Source organism: Prunus mume, linkage group LG1 (genome assembly GCF_029339155.1).
Source record: "Prunus mume cultivar Tortuosa linkage group LG1, ASM2933915v1, whole genome shotgun sequence".
Classification (NCBI taxonomy): Eukaryota; Viridiplantae; Streptophyta; class Magnoliopsida; order Rosales; family Rosaceae; genus Prunus; species Prunus mume.
Window position 1 is genome coordinate 2,053,277 of NC_142698.1, and position 23,917 is coordinate 2,077,193.

The 23,917-nt window shown below is 36.1% G+C and overlaps 1 protein-coding gene and 1 pseudogene across 3 annotated transcripts; one reads left to right on the top strand and one right to left on the bottom strand.

Annotated features, from left to right (window-relative positions):
* Positions 1-718: 718 nt before the first annotated feature.
* LOC148920672 (uncharacterized) lies at positions 719-1,658 on the bottom strand (annotated as a pseudogene).
* Positions 1,659-9,915: 8,257 nt separating this feature from the next.
* On the top strand, positions 9,916-23,881 carry UBP8 (ubiquitin-specific protease 8). 3 transcript variants are annotated; one of them, XM_016792644.2, is made up of 14 exons: positions 10,518-10,578; positions 10,698-10,946; positions 12,251-12,346; positions 12,589-12,730; positions 15,208-15,267; positions 15,346-15,435; positions 16,929-17,273; positions 17,408-17,548; positions 17,641-17,811; positions 18,125-18,382; positions 18,554-18,702; positions 20,934-21,479; positions 22,230-22,503; positions 23,190-23,881. In XM_016792644.2, exons 4-14 carry the CDS (start codon positions 12,650-12,652, stop codon positions 23,304-23,306), a joined length of 2,232 nt encoding a protein of 743 aa, XP_016648130.2. In that variant the 5' UTR covers positions 10,518-10,578; positions 10,698-10,946; positions 12,251-12,346; positions 12,589-12,649; the 3' UTR covers positions 23,307-23,881. The 3 variants fall into 3 exon arrangements, with proteins under 3 accessions (XP_008230487.2, XP_088906832.1, XP_016648130.2); XM_008232265.3 differs by lacking the exons at positions 10,518-10,578; positions 12,251-12,346 and adding an exon at positions 9,916-10,379; XM_089050706.1 differs by lacking the exon at positions 12,251-12,346 and having other exon boundaries at positions 10,440-10,578.
* Positions 23,882-23,917: the final 36 nt, after the last annotated feature.

The window sequence follows — 23,917 nt, forward strand, 5'->3', positions numbered from 1 at the left end:
CTCAATGTAATTACCCTAATCGCAAGGGCCGCTTCAGCATATCCATCTTTGGCTCTCTCTTTCTCTACATACAGTCATACTACTCAAATTGAAGCTCTTAGGGGGGTGTATTAAATTGAGATTTTAAAAGACTATTTATGGATAAATAAGTCCATTGGATTTTTAAAGACTATTTAGGAATGTTATGACTTAAAAGATTTTTTTATAAGATTTTTATAATCAAGACTTTTTACGTTTGGATTTTAAAATATTTATATCATAAGAATTTATAAGATTTCAAAGGACCACTTGGATTTTTCACTTTTATGTTGCTAACCAACCAACTTAGTCGGATGATGAGCAATGGCAGTCTACTTCAATAATGCTCAAATTCTCGAGGAACAGCCTCTACAAATTCCCAAGCTTTCCAAATGATGGTGTAATTTTTGCTTCCAAAAGGTTGTATGATTGGTATAAGGTTACTAGGCTGCAGACACTTTGTTCAAGCTATTGTTTTGAAAGTCAATTGGTTAAATGGAATGGAACCATAAATAAAGCCAATGAAAGTCAATTGGTTCAAGATAACAAAGCAATGGAACAATAAATAAAAGCAAACATTCAAAGTTACAAGAGTCATGAAAAAGATAACAAAGAAATGATAATTTTAATAAAGAAAAGTAAAAGCCAATACAATTTTTCCAATCTTTTAATAGCCAATTTGATGTAACTTCATCTCCTCCTAAATAGAATTTCACCACATATCTAAAGCTATGCTAGCCCTTCAAGCATTAGCATCTTCTCGTTGTTGCTCTTGAGTTTGAACGATAGGTTCAAAATTATCTTCTTCATTAACTGGTAATACTAAAGATGAAGATTCGTCTATTGGTTCAATTGAAAATTCATCAGAACGACACTCTTTGTGAAGAAAGTTATGTAGTGCTACACATGCTAACATAAGCTCTGCTTGTGTCTTAAATGGAAATGGAGGCGCTGACTTAAAAATTGTGAACCACGATTTAAAAATGCAAAATATCCTCTCGATCACATTCCTCAAGGATGCATGGCGAAGATTGAACAATTCATGTTCATTTTTTAGGGTCATTACCATGACCTGCAAAATCTTGGAGATGATATCACACACCTCGAAATAGAGCTAAAAATTGGCGCCGGGCACTTTAAGTCCATTACTCCTTGATAAAGCATCACTTAGCAGCTTTGAATCACGAGTTGAACCCTCCCGCCCGCTAATAACGTACATGAATTCCAAATCAAAGTTACAAGCTGCTAATACATTTTGTAATATCTTTCCATGCGATTATGATAGCTGCTTACATCGCAACCCCTCACCATTGTCGGAATATGCGTACCATCAATAGCTCTGATGCAATCCTACAATAATTCATATGTAATGATAACCATATGATTAAAAATAAATATATTAATATAATTAGGCAATCATCACATATATACCCTGAAATAAGGGTAAAACCTTGTGCTTTCCCTTATTTTAGCAGACACAACCGGTTTTGGTTTAGCCATCAAATCAAATGTATTGAATTCAAGGCCTTCAAAATCTTGTGGAAATTTTCAGCAGTAGCGAATTGTGATCGGCCAAATGTATTACGAATTACTCAATATCGAGTATTTTGGCCAACTATTTGTAGGAACGCTGCAAGCATTTCTTCAACACAAATAAATTCCTCCATAAGTGTTTTTTCTCAAAGAATTGTGTATTACTTCCAGAATACATCTGGATACATTCTGTATACTTGTCGAAAGATTGTAGGATCATCGTTTAATGCTTGATGTATATAGTCATATCCAATGCTAGTAATTCGCCGTCGAGTTAATGGGCGTTCAATATATTCACCACGCATCATATTCAAAAACTAATTTAATTACATCGCCATGGCACTGCTGGGATTTATAATGTCTTTGTGTGTCAACCTTGGAGATGGGTCTGAGGAGAAACAACCAGTCATCTTCCCGAAACACCCTATCGCTCAAGACTACAATGCTATTAACCATCACACCTTTCTCACCCTGCACGACTTACAGGAAAGTCTGGGTGCGGCTTGCATGTGCATCTATGCCGTGGGGAAGCTGTTCTCTCTGCCAATTTACTTTAAGACCACCATGGTGGTCATATACGTACTTATAATGGTAGCCTTTGTCATCTATGGGGACCTTCGTGACTCCGAGTATATAGGTAGCTAGCAAATTACCATAACTAGCAATATTTCTGTTTCTAATCAGTAACTAAGATATAATCTAGTTCTGTTTATGTTATGTGCATAATAATACTATGCAGGCATACTAATACTATGCTATGCAATTCATGTAGGTGATGGCTAAAGGTGGAAGCAGAGCTGCCAATGCCGAGAGAGAAGCTATAAATAAATAAATAGACACTGCCTTATTCAGTTTGAATGTGCCATCTTTCAATATGCTTTTAACTGCTTTTGTATTGTGGTGTGTGGTACTCTTTTTTCTTAACGGATTTTCCTCATTTTATGGGTTTTGCATGGTAAGGTTTTAACGACGGTACACTTGATACACCTCTTGCTTCCAATTTTCTCTCGTTGTGTGACTCTTTTGCAAAAGTTTTAATGAAGTTTTCACCTTGATTTTTTTTTTTTCAAAGGGTTAAATACCTTTTTGGTCATTGGGTTTTACACGAAAATTCAATTTGATCATTGAGAAATTTTTTTAGCCAAATTGGTCAATGCGCTTCTCAAAGTTTACAATTTATATACATTCCGTTATCTTCCGTTAAGTGGCTTAGGGTTTTATGTGAAAATTCTTTTTTGGTCACTGAATTTTACACAAATTTTCAATTTGGTCACTCAAAAATAAAATTAAAAAAAAAAAAAACATCTAAAATCCACGCAAATGTTATGCTCTCACACATGCTCGTAAGCAAAAAAAATTCAATTCAAGCTAAAACTATGTTTTAACTAATTCCTCTCAGGGTATAAGGCATAAAAACAACAATAAATAGATTCACAAAAGAAATTCGTATCATGACCAAACATGTTCATATCTCAACAATGGCTTCACAAAAGGCAAATTCATCTCTTCGAAAAAGCTCCAATCATAATCTCAACCATTATCATATTCCCAAATTCACAAAAATTAACATCCATAATTTAGTGTTATTTTCACTATGAGATAAAACCTAAGAAAACTCATACATACAAATGCACTGCATGATCGATCAGAGATATGGATAGACCAAAACCATATCAAAATCAATTCAAGATTATGTACTAAACACTAATCGACGAATATCATTTTTCGAATTGCAACAAGCATCAATCACCCAAAATAAATCTAATACACCCAAATCCCAAATAAATCAAATGGGATATTTGTTGAAATGTCACCTGAATTTATACATTAGTTTCAATTTTTAACAACTGAATACTCAAGCCAAGTGAATTGGCCAAACCACTTTTTGAACTAAGCGCACCAATTAGTAATTTGTTGCTTAGTTTAATTTCTCATTGCATATACTATAAGGTCGGGCCAAAACCCATTGTAATAGTTGAAGCTAGTCAACGAGACCAATTTGAACGGTTCGATATAATTTTATATTAAAAACATATAATCATAAAAAGAGTCTAACCAAATCATGCACAATAAAATATGGTTTGACTTATTTTGTCAATGAACTAAATCACATATTTTAAGCTTATTGTGTTTTTTTGACACTTAACATTTTTTTATAGGTTAATTAACTAATTTTAGTGTTGTAAATTGTGTTGCAATTTAGTTTAGTCCATACCCTAAGAAACAGAGGTTTTTACAACCTAAAAATAGTAATAGCATCATCCTATTTGGACAAAAGATAACAATGACCACGACTAACCTTGCTAGTAACTATGCCAGTAGTATTGAATATGATCAACTTCATCAAGAGCAGGTAATAACTATTAAGAATACTTCTTTGAAAAGAACATATAGTAATGATGAGGACAAAAATTGGGCTGCTGCTCCTAATAAGAAGAAGAAAAAGGTTAAGTTTTCGGGGAACAAGAATTCAAGTAAGGGCATGGGCCTACCCGAACCTACTTATGATTTCCTGAAGAATTCAAGCAAGTGATCTTGGAAAAAATGAATGGGACAAGGCTCCAATTGTTGGCATGGAAGAGTTTATTCCGCGCTAGTGTAAAGAGAGATTAAGGTTGGTTGTTGCTGCCTCAAGAGCAAACCTCATCCAAGAAACCCAAGAAATTCATCAAGTGTAAGGAGAAGGACATGCTCGAGAAATGTAAAACGGAGGTTCCATTGATAGATCCTGTGCTTGAGCAAGAATAGAAAACCTTGGGGTGGTAGAAGCTGTCAAGCAAGTCAAAGTGCTCATTAAGTTAACAACTACCTGGAATCACATTGTTCATAAGCATCATCTAGATAAAGATGCTTTAGTTCAAGTTTGGTCATGTCAGGCTATTAACCATAATTTTAACCATGACAATCTTGATGATGATCTCAATGGTCATCTCGATGATAATTGCAATGATGATCAAGATGATGACAATGTTGATGATGATCTTAATGATGATTATGGTTATCTTCACTTGGCTCTTATTCTAGTTTGGAGAGGTGATCATGTTCTCAAGGAAGGAGGCAACAGAGGAAGTAGCAGTAGAAGTAATAAATGATGAGAAGTTGTAGGTAGCAGCAGTGGGAGCTGCATCCCTGAAAAGTTTGAGAGTAGCAACCCAGAAAAAATTGATAGTTGCAGCCCCAAAGTTGGTGAAAAAAGACCAAGGGACTTTTAATCAAGACTATTTTATATAATAAATTTTTGTAAATATTTTTTAGGATGAGCTTTTTGTAGCTAGAGCTAGCTAGGTTTGGTATTTGCAATGTAATTGAGGAATTAGCTAGCTAGCTTTGTGTGTAATTGATGAGTTAATGGATCCATATGATATACGTACAATTTGTAGAATTATGAACTGAATATTAGCAATTGACAATGGGAATAATAGTCAATTTGATCACCAAATGGGAACTCTGATCACAGTCGATCACATCCGCACTTTGCTAAAAAACAATTGTGTAAATTAGAAAACTCATACTTTAATTAATTCTCATTAGGTATTAATTAATTATGTACTGTTTGATTTTTTGCCACAGTTGACTTGAGGAATGTTGTATAATACAAAAGTTTCCTAAGAAACCAAGGTCGACATGCAAATGTATCACTATATTCGGCCAAAAGCTAAGCTATCCTAAGAAGAAGAGAGCTAGTTTTTCCAACAACATCTTGTACTTGGGCTTGAACTTGAACTTGAAGAAAGAAATAGAAGAAGAAGAGGGTGGTTATGGTGGTGAGGAACAAGGGCAAGAAGATCAAATTCGAAAACGACGTGCCTGGAGAATTTAAGAGTTTGATTCTTGAGGGATGAACAAGACGAAACTGCAAATATTATTGCATAAGAGTTGGTCTGAGAGTGACATAAAGAGAGAACAAGACAGGTTGTTGCTGCCTCGACATCAAACCAAAACAAAGATCTTCCTCAACTCCAATAAGGAGGCTATGGTCAAGGGTAATGGGATTCATAGGGATCCATTGATTGGCCGAGAGCTTGAGGAATAATAGATGATTTTAGGGTTGTGGTACATGCCAAACAATCTTATGTGTTGAAATCTACTTGGAACCACATTTTCTGTGATCATCAACTAGACGTAAATGATGGGGTCAAACTTTGGTCATTCCGAATTCATCATAACAACAATGAGATTAACGGCAGGTTGGTGATGACAATGGTCAAGTTTACTTTGCTTTTGTTTTGGTCAAGAGATGCAGTTCTTATTAAAAAGGAAGGTAGCAAAGAGGGTGTTACTAGTTATGCTAATGGACAAAGTAGTAGTGTTTGATTTGATATGCAATCTAAATAAGAAATTTGGTAGAGCAAATTATGCTTAGGAAAATGCTTGTTTTTTTACTTCTTAGAAGTATGAACTTTTACTTTCTTTCTAATCGCAGCTAATGTGTGCATAAATTTTTATTTTTAAGTTTTTGATGAACTACTTTTTTATATGTGTCAAACTGTAATTTATTAAAAGGTTGCACCTAACAAATATAGCAGGAATATATCATAATAGTATGCTACATTTGCCCTCATTGCAAAATCGAAAACACCACAAGTGAGGAATATTTCACATAGGAGTTTTGATTGGCCACAAGAGATAAACAAGAACAAAATAGTTTTGTTGGTTGAGATAATAAGTAACTTTATGGCTCCTTGCAAGAGTGCGTTCTACAAGAATCTTGCTAAACGACCTGTGAATTCTTCCAGGTTTGCACCTTAGGGTGCAAATACTTTTACGTTATCACATCACCATTTATTGCACATCCATTTATGACAAGGGATCCTGACTTTTTTTTCTTCCTAATTTACAAACCAATGCCACGTTGAATAAGTATTTTGTTTACTTAATGAATTGGAATCATTTAAACAAGCGACCAATGAACAATGTAATGCCATTGTTTACTGCAGGGTTCTTTAGACACCATGCGAGAAGTTCCTCACCGCACACATCCTCTTTGCATAAGGAAACGATAATGACATCCTCTCTAATGCTATATATTCTACCATCTTTTCGATTAGGCCACAAAGAAAAACAAATTTGCTTCCTTTGATGTATGCCTTTTGTTTTAGTTTCTCATTAGCCTATAAGAATGGCTCGTACCTATGCCCGATACTATGAGGGGCTTAGCCTAGTGTGTTGTGCAAACGGTAGGACCTTAGTTGTGGTTATATTCCCATAGGCAGCCCAAACTTGACCCTATTGCATTTAATATCCTTATAGTTGACAATGTTATGACTAGGAATAATTAAGGATATGAGGGTTATAGAGAAAGGTCTCCTGAATCAAACTCTTTAGATACTTTCTTTTCATCTCATATTCTTTAGACTATTTTTTATGCACATAAAAATTAATGAGACAATTGATATTAAACAATAAACTTGGCCTTTAACTAGAGAATTTGGTCAGATTCTGTGATGCAATCGAAACTCTCTACACCAGGGATTACCTTCGCAAACCTATGCCTAGGGACCTTCAAAAGCTTCTACAAAAAGCCGAAGCTCAAGGTTTTCCAGGCATGATTGGAAGCATCGATTGTATGCACGGGTAATGGAAGAATTGCCAACTCCAGGCAAGGAGATTATGGGAATAAAAAAGGGCGAAAAAATATCATTCTGGAAGTTGTTGCTTTATTCGATACATGGGTTTGGCATGCCTTTTCGGAGTTGCCGGATCTTAAAACAACCTAAACGTGCTGGGTCAATCCCCGGTATTCAACGATGTGTTGAGAGATCTATCCCCTCATATCACCTATCAAATCAACAATATTGTCTACTGGGGTTGGTACTACCTAGCAGACGTCATCTACCCGTGGTGGATGACATTTGTCAAAACAATTCCGCATCCTCGATCGGAGAAGGAAAAATTATTTGCTGCCTATCAAGAGGGTTACAGGAAATATATGGAACGGTATTTTGGTATCCTCTAAGCTCGGTGGGCAATCATTAGGAGTGATGCTCGTACATTTGATGATGAGGTGCTTCAGAGCATTATAATGACGTGTATCATCCTTCATAACATGATTGTGAAGGATGAGTATGATTATGATACTTCAGAGGTGTTCAAACCCGATCCCATGAACACGACATTGACAAGAATTTATGAAAGGTCCATGAGAGCAAATGGACAACCACTGGAGCATGAACCGTTGGTTAGGGATGGTCGTTTCAACAACCGTATGATTGATCGATATACGGAGATGCAATCATCTTATATTCATGAACGACGTCAAGTTGACTTGATGGAGCACTTATGGACGGTGAGAGGCAATGACGGTGAATGAAGTCAAGCGAAGATGCTTTGTTTTTAATTATACTTTGTGTTGATGTATGCGTTGTTTGAATTATGCTTTGTTTGTGTTTTGTTTTGAATTATGCTTTGGTTGTGTTTTTTTTATAATTATGCTTTAGTTTGATGTATGCAATGTGTTGAATAAAAATGTATTTTATTAAATGATTTCTTTATTCACTAAAAGAAAAGCAATGCAACTAATTAAGAATACAACTAAGTAAATAAAAGACAAGAAATACAACTTATTCAATAAAAAACAAGCAATATAATTAAATAAAAGGCAAGCAATATAATCTAATGGTTTTGATCATTTAACCAATCGGTGTTGCTAGGTCCATCGTCACGGAAAAGTCTTCTTCTCATAACATTCCTTCATTCTAGCTTATAAAATGACTTTGTTTAAGGGGACATATGGCTTGTATCCATGGCTATAGTTTCTCGATCCTTCTTCTCCATGTCTTGTTTGCGTATATACTCCATTTCTCTTGCATATTCTTCATTCATTGCCTTCTCATCCGCATCTTTTTTCATGTCTCTCTCAATTCTCATGGTGCCGTTCAGAGCAATTTACTCCAAAATTTTTGTAGTATCATTGGTGGAAGTGCTCCCTCTCTTAGCCTTCGCCGCCTTTCTATTAATAGGCCTCGGCTCCTTTTGGATTGGTGAGTCTTGACTCATCAGGGAATCCAAAGGAGAATCTGATGCCGTTGAATCATGGAGCGCCATCTTGTTCAACACAATGGTCAGACTCGTGGGAATAATTTTGAATCTCAAACAATTTTTCACTACCTCCCAACATTGGTGATAGTTGAAAGATTTTCTGCCTTAGCCAATAGCACCGAACCACATTTGTACTTGCATAATCTATTAAAAAAAATATTGGAAATGCAAGAAACATTTAAAAAATTAGGACATTAAATTTAATAAAACGGAAATTACAAATAATTTACCTCATTGCCAAGATTTTCACCACTTCGATGGTTGTCCCTTGCTTTTGCCAACGCATCTCTCTATTTCCCCAACTTTTTATTCAAAATTTTCCACCTACTAGCCAAGGTCATTTTCGTACGAGCCGATCTTTCATAAAATTCGGCATGAATTTTTCTCCACATATGAGAGAATTTCATCTCATTGCCCGTGATCGGACAATGACCAACTTGGACCCAACACTCACACAACATAACATCTTCCATGGTTGTCCATGCACATCCGACTTTGATAGAAGATGCCATAAGATGATGAATAAAAATAAAAAAAATTGAAAGTGAAGAAAATTTTGTGTAGAAAGTGAATAATATTAGAAGGAGAAGAAATGTATGAAGATTTGGTGTTGAAAGTGAAGAATATTGGTAAGTATTTATAGAAAAAAAAGTTCAGAATATTTTGGTAATTTTTAAAAAATAAATATTTTTTTTTTTCGATTACACAAAAAAAAGGCAGCCATTGGATTGGAGGACAAAAAAGGATCGGACAACCTAGAACTTGCCACGTGGCTTCTAACTATTGGCGGATATCAAGGATGACGCCACCTGGCGTCAACGCACTTGTCAACGGTAAAAATTTTAAATCCGGTGTTGACATCAGCATCATCATCTCGATATCGCAATCAAGCTAGAGCACGAGGTTTTGCCTTTGGGTTGGCCCAATTTACTAGGACCCAAGTGCTCGCTCGGTCTGAAACATCTAACTAGGGCTTGGGCCCCCTCCTGTCTGGGCCAAGGCTAGCCGATGGAAATGCTCTTAGGTGGTGGCGATTGCTTGTTGTTTCTAGGATTTAATTATAGGTTTTTGTGTTTTGTGCCTAAATTATTTGTATTTTGGATTGAGCTTTTATTTTGTTTGATTGGGCTCTTGTTTTTTATTTTCTGACTTTTGTTTTAGGCTTTTATATATCTCTATAGTAGTGCCATTTTCGTTCGTTAAAAAAAAAAAAAAAAACTGATTGACTGATACATGAAATGTAGAGCAGAATTTTTAAATAAATTAAGCTAAAATAAAATTCAATCCACTCCAATAAATAGACGACTTACATGAGTCGTGTCATTCGAGCCGTTTGATAATCGGATATTCGGATTGGAGATTCACTCCTCCTGTGATCTTCTTCTTCCAATTCTTACATGAGATTCGCTCTCCGCATATGTTTCTCAGCTGCTCAAAGTCCAATATTCATTTTCCACGTAAGAACACCAATAAATATTAAAAACTCGTATTAATATATATATTTTCCCTCCTTATTGAATCCTCTTCACAGAAAAAGCTCCATTTGTTTCTCTGCAAATCCGCCATCTCCATCTCCATCTCACTCACTCACTCTCTCTCTCTGATGATCTGCATTTTCCGAACCCATTTTCTCACTCTTTCTTCACTCGCTCTTTCTCTCATTCTTTATATGTAATATACACACAATCGAAGAAGAGAATGGAGGCTGTTGCTCTCTCTGAAGATCTGTCCGATTCCACTCAGCGTTCCGACTCAGACAGCAAACAGCAAATTTACTTCATTCCCTACAGGTCTAACTCATTCACTTCTCGATTTGGTTCGTTTTTTCCAGTTTCCACAGCTGCACAACTTTCACCATTCCACAATGAAGTTTCTTCATCAAATTTTCTATGCATTTTGGTTTCTGTGAATTTTCCGGAATTAGAAATGAGCAAAGGAAATTAGAGAGAAGTGTCACTTGGGCTTCTTAACTATATAATTAGAAATAAGGTTCTTAGTCTCTCTTCTTGTATTGTTATTTTTCAAAGTATTAGATTTGGGAGTGTCTGAATCATAGGGTTTTGATTGAATTCATGTATCTCATGTTCATATGTAAATTGCGTTTTCAGTTGGTGGAGAGATGCACAAGACTCAGTTTTGGGCGATTCGGATGGAAAGAGAGGGATTTTGTATGTGACCTCGCATGCTTCCTCGTATGCTGGACCTATGAAGATTATCAACAACATTTTCAACTCAGATCTTGTATTTAATCTCAAGCGGGAGGATACTGTGCACAGTGGTGAAAATGGCGAAGTGGGTGTCTCAGGCCGAGACTATGCATTGGTCCCCGCAGAAATGTGGGTTCAGGCACTCAGATGGTGAGTGGTTTTGATTCGATTTGGGCCATTTTTTATGATATGGGATCTTTTGAATGTGTTTCCAATGAAAAAAGAGAAAGGCGCTACTGAAAAACAATTCGGATTTGATATAATTTGCGCCAAGAGTGATCAGTGCTTGATGCTGCCACTTGCGGTTTAGGTGGTGTTTAGTGATATGAATAGCTGGCTCTAGGTCCTTCTGGTGTTTTAGAACTTGATACTTTGTTGTACATTATACGATACGTTTGACATGCTTTTGTAGGGCCGTAATGGTATCTCACGTTTAAATGACGCTTTGTTGTTTTATATGGAAGTGGATTGAAGTGAGTTGTTTCTATGCCCATGAATATTGCAGGGAATGTTTTGCAAGCTTCTAACTGTTTGGTTATTCACCCTTGCTTCATTGCTTTCTAGATTGGGCAGTTACATTTCCACTATTTGATTAAATGACTGATGGATTCTAAGATTCTTGCTAATATTTGTTTGATTAGAATCAGATGTTGTGCTTCTTTGGATTTTAATTGGTGCCTTGATGTGAGATATTGTGCTTCTTTGGATATTAATTGGTGCCTTGATGTGAGATATTTTGCGTTTGATTCCACTTGTGCTCTAAAAGTCTCAATGATCTGCATAGGTCTCTATGACTTCTTTGATATATTTGGTCATGATTTTGGGAAGTTAGATACATTCCAGGGCAGAGTGTATGCCTCTGATGCCGGTCAGCTAATATCTATATATATTTGTTGCATTGCACAACTATAGTTTTATTCTTTTTAAGTTGTGAAAATGGACTGACTGCGTAAGCAATTACTTGTAATTACTTTGGCTCCCTACATTTTCCTTTTAGTTGAGCTTTGAATTGGTCTAACACAGTAGCATTTATTATATACCACTAGGGCACATTGATTTTCTTTTTCCTGTCAAAAAAACTAAGGTACAATGAATTTTGGGGAGCTCCACCATCTCTACTTTAAACCTGCAGCCTGTGAGCAAATCGAGCCTGAGCCACTAATTTATTTTTCACATTAAGATTGGGGTAAAGTAATTCCTCTCAAAGCCTTTAAATTAGGAACATTATTTAGTATAATTTTCACCTTGCAGAAGTCACTAAAGTTTGATGTGCTTAAGCCATTTCGGATTTGCCTTCTTGGGGTTGCTTGATTGTGTCCTACTCCCTGAACAATGCTAGAACCTTTGCAGATCTTAAGCCTCTAAAAGAGAAGAAAATTAAAGTGATTCATAATTCTTTGACAAGACTGCAGTTATTTCATTCATTTAACAATATCGTCATTGAAATTCTGCAGTTTGAGAATACTGCCCCGTCTGTTAATAATTTGAGAACAATTAAAGCTTGTTCTAGCATTAACACTCAGAAGAGCAACCTTTTGAACCCACCTGAGGTATGTATAATGGGGTTTTGCATGTTTCAAAGGAAAAAAAAATCCCTTAATGTTTCCAGACGTGCAGGCAGTCATAATAGTTTAAAAGTATTTCTTGTAATTAATATGTTCAATTAGTCACTTTTGCTGAAGATGATGCATTTTCCTCCCATTGCAACTCATGGAATACTTTTAACTTCTTTACTTGTTACTTATAGTTTGCCAAGTTTCTCATCCATGGTATGATTGTTGTATACATGTAGGCATAGTGATTCTAAGGCTGCAGTGAAGGATGGTAAATGTTTTTCAGCTGCGGAAGATGACATGACCGATGTCTATCCTCTACAACTCAGACTTTCTGCTCTGCGAGAAACAAATTCATTGGGAGTAAGGATTACTAAAAAGGTCAGTATATGTAGCTTATGTCTTGTTCCTGTTTTTTATTTTTAGTTCTCTTCTGGCCTTGCATTCTTAATGTTCAGAAGGCTAAGATTTGAAATTCAAGCAATGGATTTATATTGCATGCAGATGCAAACGTTTTAAGAAGCATAAATTTAATGGTTGTCACTAAAAAAAGTATATACTTATTTGGAGGGATCGTCACTTTCTCTCTGTACCTCTGTCTCTTTCTTTCGTTTTTTTTTCATTCCCTATTATTTCCTTTCAACATTTTAGCGAAAAGTGTTATTTTTTGTTATGATGAAATGAGAACAACTTTACAACTCCGCTGGTGTTCATTTTTGTTGAAATGCTACTCAGTTTACTGATTAAATGATTACCGTTCATTAATGATGAGGTCCTGGCTTCATACCTTTTCCAGACAACTATTATCTTTTGCACTTTGGGCTCTTTCATTTAACAAAATGACACAAAGTTTGGGCTTGTCGGGTCTGTTAGAAGAGAGGCTAAATACACTAAATATGGGTATTTTGGCCCCATAATATATATATATTAAGTATTGGACAAAGTAAGTTTTAAATTATTTAGACAGGTTCAGAATATTTGAACTTGTTAGCTCTGGTTTGATATATTATCGCTTTCTTAGGGATTAAATAATTATTTAGTTGCTTATATTCCAAATTTAGGGATTGCGATTGTAGAATTTTGATTATTTTTGGCATTTGATTATTCTCGGATTGCCTATATAAGTAGACCTTGGTGGTAGTTGGTCGATGAAGTGTGGGGGCTTCCTCTAGGGAGGGAAACATAGAGCAATCCTGTGGTCTCCATGGCTAAGACGGTTGAAAGAGGTTGGAAAGTTGTATTTTGTCTAGGAGCAGGATACTTAACTTGGTGCGTTTTGTTTAGTACTATCTATTTTCTAATTGTTTGATTTACTTAGTAAGGTCGCAAAAAGGATTAAGAAGCCCATGCGTGATCATGGTGAGGGGAAGAAAGATCATCTAGTGAGATGGGAGGTAGTGTCTCATCCTCCTGTCAAATGGGTTTTGGGGGTTGGAAATTTGATTTCTATAAGTAGGGCGCTTCTAAGGCAGTAATCGGAGGTTTTTATAATTCTCTTTGGCATTTGATTACCTATATGTAAGGTGATGGCTGGATTCTGCAGTGGTGGTTGAGTAATGTAGTACAGCCTGCCGGTATTTGATTAAGCACTTAAACAATAGAACAGAGAAGATTATAAGAGATGAAGAAGTTATAGATCGAAAAGTTGAAAGAAAGGGCAGAAACAGTAGAGTTCTAGGAAAAGGTTCACTCAACATTCAAATCTGAATTTTAAACAACTACATGGAGTATTTATAGCAAACTAAAACCTAGAGATAATAGGATAAAAATCCCTTGTTAAAACAGAAATCCTAACCCAAATAAAATAGGAAACTTAGAAATCTTAGAAATCCGGAAAAGAAATCCTACTAGATTTTGGAAAACTAGAGAACATAGGAAACTAACAAATAAATTAGGAAACTAATCAATTTAGGTCCTACGCATCCTGCATCAGTAGTTTTTCATATTTTTAATGAGGGTGAGAAAAGTTGGTAGATATGGTGATTAAATTGGTGGGTGGTAATAGCACTTCCCTTTTTCCCCTTTTTCTTTTTTAATCCCTTAAATTCCTTTTCAGTGACTTGGGTAGGGGTTTTATTTTGAAACGTAATTTCTGCATACCATTGATGGAAACAATATGCCATGGAGGTAGTAAGATGATACAAGAGAAAGGGAAAAGCTGATTTAGAGGATACAATTTGAATTTTGCAAGATTCCTAGTGGAACTTGCTTAATGAGACTGAGCTCATGATCACACGTTTAGTAAGTGGTTTATTTCTGAACTTATGATCAGACATGTTTTTAAACATTTGTCCAACAATGTGTTGCAGTCAGTTATTCACTGATAATATACTTAAGTCTTAAAATGGAACTAAAAGTATAGGATGGATCCGTAACTGTTTGCTTTGTTGACATGTTCGTCGGAGTGCACTTTTTCTTTTTATTCTTTTGATGAAAACCCTACTCCGTATCAGAATCACTTATTGTTGAGAGAATCCCACACAGGGAATTTAAAGCTGTGCATAGTAGTGTATAATGTTGTGAGCCTCTCCACCCATTGCCACTTGTTTTTGAGTTGGATGCTTTATTTCTTTTGTGGAATCAGAGCATGCTATATGCATCAGGCCCAATGGCTGCATGTGCTCCTCACGTCACCCAATAGAAGTTATCCATGTGCTTGGCTTAAGTCACACCACATGTGAGGGGGCGTGTTGAGAGAATCCCACATTGGGAATGTAAAGCCTTGCATGGTAGTATATAATGTCCTCGGCCACTCCACCCACGGAAAATTGGTTCTGGTGATTCTGCTTGTTGCGGGATTTCTTTGTCTTCCCTATGTTAATATGATCTATTTTCTCATTTTTGTATTTCTCTGTTAGGATAATGCAGTCGAGTTCTTCAAGAGAGCCTGCAAAATCTTCAGTGTGGAGTCTGAGATGGTAATTAAACTCTTTACTTGAGTATGTTATTTTATCAGGATAAAGTGGTTGGATTTTTAACTTCTGTTATTGCACCAGTTGCGCATCTGGGACTTTTCTGGGCAGACAAGCTTATTTTTTACCAATGAGAAAAGTAAGTTTCCAAGTTATCAACGGCAGTCAGAAGGGGTAAGTGATAGGTTGATATGGACACTTGTTAATTCATTGTCATCAACCATTCTGCTACTCTGCATACTCCAGAATTTGTTTCGTGTTCTCAGTTGGATTTCTATTCTTGCTATCTTCCATCTGATATTAAGTAAGCTATACTCATGATCTACCCACTGCCATATCTCATGCTTTGGCTTGATAGCTTGGTAGCTTGGTAAACTCTTGTATGATGAGCTAAAAACTCATGCTTTAGATTGGGTTGAAAAATCTATATGTGCTCAAGATCAGCTCCAGCTAGGTTCGATTAAACAAATGAAATGTTTTTCTTTTTTTTCTTGCTTATATATGGTTTTAATGGTAATAAGTTTAATTGAACTTTAATGCCTCAACATCGTATTGTATGGAATTTGGAGCCTGTTAGAGTCTTTGATGTAGGACCCAAAGGGAAATTATAGGGAGAGATAGAGAGAAAAAAAGGGAGGCGAGAAGAAGACCAAGAGGGAGGCCAAATCACGGTGATCTCTCAATTTATTCATGGGCCTAGTAGTGGAAAGAGGTTTGACTATAGAAGGAAACTAAATAAAATCAAATAATGACATAATTAAAATTCCTAAAATAATGGCAACCAAATCAAATTGCACCAAAATGGGTTGTCCAAAACTTAGCATAAAATACTTCCCAAAATCAATAAACCCTTTATCTGCGTGAAAAGTAACTGAACTAAATCCTTACAGTCAAGCACAAATTGTTGAGTCCAGTTTTGAGTTTCTCACAAATGGTTGGGTTCATACACAGTTCATGTGTTTGAGGCATGTCCATCGTGCTTCATTTCTGGTATGGGACAGCCTAAATGTGTTTAATTCCCTTATGTTTATGTGGGATGCGTTGATAAATGCCCTTAAATGCCAGCTTGAATGGGTATATTGGTTTAAAAACGATACTAATTGGAGCTTGTCTGTGGCAAGTCTTAGTTTTGTTCCTGTCCACTAGGTGGCATATGACTTTCCTTTCTTAAGAGTATACATATATATATGTGTGTATATATATAAATATATCTTCCCTCTTGTCGATTTATTGACCTGATATTTGTGCCAGTGGTCTTGTAGACTGTCCTCTTCAACTGCCTTAATGTCGTAACTCTTCAAAATTGTATTAGTCAAAAGCCATGGTATTTCGGGCAAGAAAAAGTCTAAAGCTATTGCCAAGTTCTTTGCACATTTTTCCCGGGCTTCAGTTTAGTCTTATGGAACACATATACTGACTTGTTAGGTTGGCCGTATATAATTGATGCTTTCTTTCTTTTAGGTATGTTAGTGGCACCACTGTATCTTGTTTAGAGTTAATGCCAATTTTAAGTTGCTAAATTGTCTGCTGGATGTATTCGTATTGGTCTTATATGGAAAGTAAATGATTGGGCTTGAATTCTGAATTATTGGCTGCCATTTTTGTGATTTATGTCGTTTTGATTCACAAGCTCTAATAGTTGTAAGTTTTTGTATGATTTTGTGCAGATCCCATTGGAGTTGCAAGTATATGGGTTGTCAGATTCCTTTAAGTGCAGGGAAGGGAAAAAAGATGAGAGGGCCGCACAACATTCTACCATCGCAAATTCCTGTTGTGGTTCTTCAGTTATGATGAATGGTTCTGGTGGAATCACAAATTCTAATTTCATTCGTTCATTCTGGGGAAGCTCTTGTGAAGCTGGTTCCTTAGGATTGACAGGACTACAGAACCTTGGAAATACTTGTTTCATGAATAGTTCCATCCAGTGCTTAGCCCACACCCCAAAGCTTGTTGACTACTTTCTTGGAGATTTTGGTAGAGAAATAAATCCGGACAATCCGTTGGGCATGGATGTATGTCATCCTTTTTTGCTTTCTTCATAAACTTATTTCTTAATACATTACTTGGTATGAATGAAGAACATGTTACTGAGTCTATCATCTGTTTACAGTGTTAATTTATTTAATTTTATGCCCTTCTCTGTCAGGGGGAGATTGCTTTAGCATTTGGAGATCTGTTAAGGAAGTTATGGGCTCCTGGAGCAACTCCAGTGGCTCCACGGACGTTTAAGTCAAAACTTTCTCGATTTGCTCCGCAGTTTAATGGCTTTAATCAACATGATTCCCAAGTTAGTGAACTTCTTTTTGGAATTTCTCTCTTTTGGGTTCAAGGTTTATAAGGGTTGGGATGTTCATGTATCATACTATATTATTGTCATAGGAGCTCCTGGCTTTTTTATTGGATGGACTTCATGAAGATCTTAATCGTGTTAAACGCAAGCCTTATGTAGAAGTTAAGGATGGTGATGGTCGATCAGATAAAGAGGTAGCTGATGAGTATTGGCGAAATCATTTAGCCCGCAATGACTCTATCATTGTTGATGTGTGTCAAGTGAGCATCTTCCTTAGATTTGCCTTTTGGTTCGATACTTTACTTGCTGTACTAAAATATGGATAGCGATGTGCATTAATTACTTTTGAGATGCACTTGATGATGAACCTACAGGGTCTAGAGTTCTTAATTAAGGTTTTATTACCAAAATATTACCCAGATCAGAAAATAGCTCATCGAACTGGATCCCCATTCCCTTTTTTTCTTCCTTTTTGAGAGTTTAATATAAGATGAATTTTTCTTATTTTAAAAGATAAGTTTATCAGCTCTATTGACCAAATGCATCACCCTTTTTTATTTTTATACATTGCAGGGTCAATATAAATCAACATTAGTTTGTCCTGTTTGCAAAAAGGTGTCTGTTACATTTGATCCATTTATGTACCTCTCACTACCTCTACCTTCAACAATGATGCGGACAATGACGTTAACAGTTGTCAATACTGATGGAAATTCTCAGCCATCTCAATATACCATTACTGTGCCCAAGCATGGAAAATTTGAAGATCTCATCCAGGGTTTAAGTGTTGCATGTTCATTGGGGGTTAATGAAACCTTTTTGGTGGCTGAGGTATTTTTCAGTGCTAGAGTATCTGATATGAGTTCCTTGCATGCCAGTGCTATTGGATGATATGTGTGTTACACACACACACACACACACACACACACACACACACATATATACATGTGTGTCTTTGTGTTCCTATCTGGTTGATCTCTGAAGATATATAGTTCTGTGCAGATATACAACAATTGCATTTTACGTTATCTTGAGGAACCATCTGATTCATTATCTTTAATTAGAGATCAAGACCAGCTAGTTGCTTATCGGTTTATAAAAGATGTTGAGCAATTCCCTTTGGTCGTGTTCATGCATCAGCTGATGGAGGAGTAAGTATTATCTTCTTTTTCCAATCTATTGATAGTGGGCAATTTCCATTCTTATTTGATTGTAATTTGTGTATGCAAGTTGCACAGAGTTAGGTTGTAAGAAGGGACGTTATGTAGGAGTTGCATTCTTTTTTGTTTTTTTATATGTAGAATACTATAGCTCAATGGAAATAGGTGTAACCTGCGTAAATAAATTTAAATTGAAAATCTCAGTAGCAATGTTTTATATTCTGAATAGTTATGAAGTGAAAATTAGTTCAGACCAGAAAGTAAGTGAATCTTAGTTGCCTATTAAGCTCATGCGCGCACACGTAACACACACGATTTCTTTTAGAATCACAATATTTGTTATGTTAAAGCAACTTCAAGGTATTTGTCAACAACACTACATTCATTGCATGGATGTGAATGGTTTTTACTGTAGTGGGTGCTCCTTACTGTTATTGTGAAAGAAAAGGGTGTTATCGAAAACAGTTTAGTCCTATGAAAGACTTTTGTTGAGATGTGTACGTAGCGATTTACTTTATGCCGATGAGGCTAGAATTATTGGTCTCAGAAGGTGATTCAACTTTTAAGATTTTCTTTTGGATATGAAAACAAATGTAACATCAGGTAAGGTTATCAAAACAACAGAGTTTTCTTGATATATGCAATGGCGTGCTATGACAATCTGAAGCTCGTTCGGTCTTTTCTTGTGATCTCATATTTTTGTTGACTTAGGAGGCCTGAATTTGGGTTTTGTTTGGATGTAGCCAGTAGGGTTGTTCATGGGTTGGTTTAGTTTTGTTGTACAACTCAAACTGTGTTGAGAGTATTATCCTATATTGGAAGTAGAACCCCTCCCCTAGTGGTTGAAATGATCTTGTGCCTCTCCAGTCTCCACCCATTGCTAATTGGTTTTGGATTGGATGCATGCATTCTAATATGGTATCAGAGCCAGGTTATCTACGTTGGGCCTAACATGTGGTCCCCTGTCACGCTTACGAGAGTGACATGTGAGGTGGCGTGTGGAGAGTATTATCCCACATTAGAAATAGAAACCTTGCCTCAGTGGGTTAAATGATCTTGGGCCTCTCCACCCATTGCCATTTGGTTTTGTGTTGGATGCTCAGATTGTAATGGATTGAGCTCTTTAGGTTACAAGGTCTGTGGCCCAATGCCATGCCCACATGAAAACTGAACCCACCCATTCTGAGATCTGTATGGTAGTAGTAGTTTAGAACAGATCAGAAAGGGTACTTGTGAGTTGGAGGCTTAGTGGAGATGAAAAAGGAAGGAGAATAGAGGTTAAATTGAGAGGGGGTTGTGAGTCTGTGACCATGAGAGTGGGTGATGCGACTTTGGTTCTTGAAAATGGCATTGGAATAGAATTGAGGTGGCAGATAAGTTGGAGAGGATATTCAAAAGAGGCTGCTGGAGAGATTAGAGCTTGATTAGCTTTGTCCTTTTGGTTGGTAAACTGTTACAGGCTTTTGATAGTTGAAAACAACAGCCAAAAGACTGTAGCTTCCTGGTATATCAATATTACGTAAAATATGTTTAGTTGTTTGGATTGGTTTCTAGTGGTTATGAAAATCCAAACCCAAGGCTGAAGCAACCTCATCGGGTTCCTCAAGATTGAATCAAAAGGAAACCCAGGAAAAACATTGGATCAGATAAGGTTGCAGTTTCCTCAGCTGAACAGCCCTACCAGCTAGTATCCACCAACAAAACTAATTTTACTTTGTTCTTGTTGAAATAAGTCACTGAATACTATAATGTTTTCCTTTATTTTTTATTTTTTCCGTGTGAAGGGTTTTATTGTATATAACCTTCTGAAAGTGAAAGTTCATTATTAACTAAAAATGATAGTTTCTTGTACTTTTGGAGATGCATTTAAATGTGTTGCCATGTGTATGTTGAAGCTGAATGTCCATAAAAGAGTGTCCAATCTGGGAATAGCAGAGAATATAGTGACTGGCTGATTGTAATTATATGAATTCTTTTTTTTTTTTGGTCGGAAAAAAGAAAGACTTTTGTCTTTAAGAAAACGCAATATGGGTATTTTTCATAATTTACACCTAGCATTTTGATCTCCTAGTAGTCGTAATTTTCATGACTAAGGAATATGCTCTCTGATAAGTTAGTTCTTCATTTTCTTCATTGACATACTGGGTCCTGTGTACAATTTGCTTATTCTGACAGGCAGTACATGCCCACTCTTAACCCTCTTATTTGTTCTATATTGTCAGGCAGTACATGCATGGAAAAATGACATCAAGCTTTGGAATTCCTCTTGTATCAAGACTTTGTAATTCTGCTAGTGGATCAGATATCTGCAATTTGTACTTGAAATTACTTAAGCCATTTCAAACACCTAGAAATGATTCCCAAGAATGTCTTGATAGTTCAGAGAGCGCCACTCTTGAAGAAATCAGTGGAACACAGGATACAACACCTCCTGTTTTAGGTGGGGGTGTGAACTCCTGCTATAGAAATGGGGCTGACTCACCTGTGGATTTTGGTTTTCAGTTTTACATAACAGATGAAAAGGGAACTTCCAAGGATAAAAAGATAGTAATGAATGAGATAGTAGAGAAAGAGGAGTCCAAGCAATTAAATGTGCTTGTATGTTGGCCAAAAAAGTACATTGCAGAGTATGATACTCGCCTTCTCAGCTCATTGGCAGAGGTTTTCAAGTCTAGCCTTTTTGCGAAAAAGCCTCAGGAGTCTGTTTCTCTGTATAAGTGCCTTGAAGCGTTCTTGAAGGAGGAGCCTCTTGGACCAGAAGACATGTGGTGAGTGGGTACATCTTGATCCTTTTAAATTTAGCTTTGAAGTATTTTGTGTTGTATACACCTATGATTTGGAAGAGCTGAAATATCTTGATCACTGAATGTAATGGTTTGTTCACTTGGTTTTTTTCGTAGAGTCAAGGACAGTTGGGTAGGTTATGTGAAATTGTTGTTATTTTATTTACTCATTGCAGTACTTTTGATATCAATTTTGGAATGAAATCTTGTTCCAGTCATCTATAGATTTCTCTGTTTGGATTAAGATATTAAAGCCCTTCTGGTTGCGTCTTTATTTTATTGCTTATGCAAAATACATAATTGCAGGTTTCTTGTGATGCCATTGACATTAGCTCCAAACTTATAACTTCTCACTTGTGCTGGATCGCTTTTGTTCGAACAAATTACATAATCAAAAAAATTTATTCTGTAATATCTGTTAAATCATGAATTTTTATTTATTTATATCAATTTACCTCTCACTATCTGACTGTATTTTCACAACACCCTCATCTAAACAGCATCCCCATCCACTATTGGTAAATGATCTTGTAATGCTCAAAATAGTGGTCTGTCAAGTATTACTCGTTTTTATTGCTTAGTTTGATACTTAGGACTAACACACAAAGGGTGATAATGTTATATTCTCGTGGTATAAATTAAGACAAGGTATTTAGAGTTTAGTACAAGGTCTCAAATTTTTATTACTTTGTGAGAAGGTATTTATAATGTCTGCTACCATTATTGCTATTTTAGGTATTGCCCTGGCTGCAAAAAACATCGTCAAGCCAGTAAGAAGTTGGATCTTTGGAGACTGCCAGAGATCTTGGTGATTCATTTGAAGCGGTTCTCATATAGCCGATGTTTTAAGAACAAGCTAGAGACATATGTTGACTTCCCTGATGATAATCTTGATTTGTCAACATACATTGCCTGCAGGAGCGACCAGTTATGTAATCGTTACATGCTCTATGCAGTTAGTAATCACTATGGAAGCATGGGGGGTGGTCATTATACTGCATTTGTCCACGTAAGTGGTGCTTCTTGCTCAATGTTTCTTTCATTTAGTTTTTGCCTTTTTTCCTATATCTGGATGAAGAATTTCATCAACTTTCTGTTCACTTGTTTTGAATTATATAATATGTTCACATTTCAAACATTATAGACTCAGAGCTAATACATTTCGGTTCAAACCTTTGTAACCTCTATCATCTCCACTTTCTCAAAGAGTATTGCGTTGGAATCTCCATATGTTATATACATCATGTGAAAACATGCAATACTAATTTCCACACGATATAGTTGGTAACTAGACATTACAGCTGAGGCATAGATTCTTATAACTTTGCTACTTAATCTGGTAGTATCAAGATTTGACCGGATGCTTGAAGAAATTGAATTAATTATAGTTACCTAGTTATTCCTTTTTGTTTTTAAATCTCTTCGACGTCTAACCTGAGAGGCTTTGCACTTTGTTGCAAAATTTCACTGTGGGGTTCATTTAATGTCTCTCATACTTAGTGATAAATTACTAAAATTGTCCTCATACCATCAAGGCACTGCAAGTCATACAAGAGAACTTGATCTAGTTAATCTAATATCTGTAAAATTGGAGGCTTATTTTCCCTTTTCTTGTAATTTGGTATGATTTGATGCATAGGTTAATTTATGTTGCTTCACACTGAAGTTCAACTGTTTTTTTTTTTACTGGTGTAGCATGGGGCTGATCGGTGGTATGACTTTGATGATAGCCATGTTAACCCTATCAGCCAGGATAAGATAAAGTCTTCAGCTGCTTATGTTCTTTTCTACAGAAGAGTAATAGAAGTGTGACATCAGAGTTGAGATGCATCTTCGGAAGCCCTTTTATCGTGGTGAGTGAATTTTTCACATCAGTCCTAGGACTGTAACCCCAAAGTTTTTTTCTTTTAGTCTTCAGCATTCTTTATTTCGGATTGAGAGTTTCCGTCGTGAATGAAAATGGGGGAAATTCAGAAAGAGTGACGGTACCGACCTATATAGAGGAGGTGCTTAGAGGATTGTAACATAGTGACAAATGACAAAAAGAGGGACCTAGGATACTATAGAGAGTTATAACCATTTGATGAAGAGAATTGAACTCCCTGGATTAGAGAGATTTCTAAAGTGATCTGCTCTATGAAAGTGTAATTTTTTTTTTACTGGGATTAGGCATTTGATGGGCAATTCATTAATTTGTAACTTTGAATTAGCTTTTTGGCGATATTTATTTTTCAACGCTCAGTAATATTTTTAGCTTTTGAGCTTGGCTTCTTTCTCATTCATCATGTAAATATGATCTGCTGGGTGCGGTACTGCCAATGACCTTGGGGTTGTGTGTACTTCTTCCCTTTGGTCATATGGAACTTCCTCTCCAGTCTTTATTATAATTTTTTTGGTGTATTTTTTTATTGGTTGGTGATGAA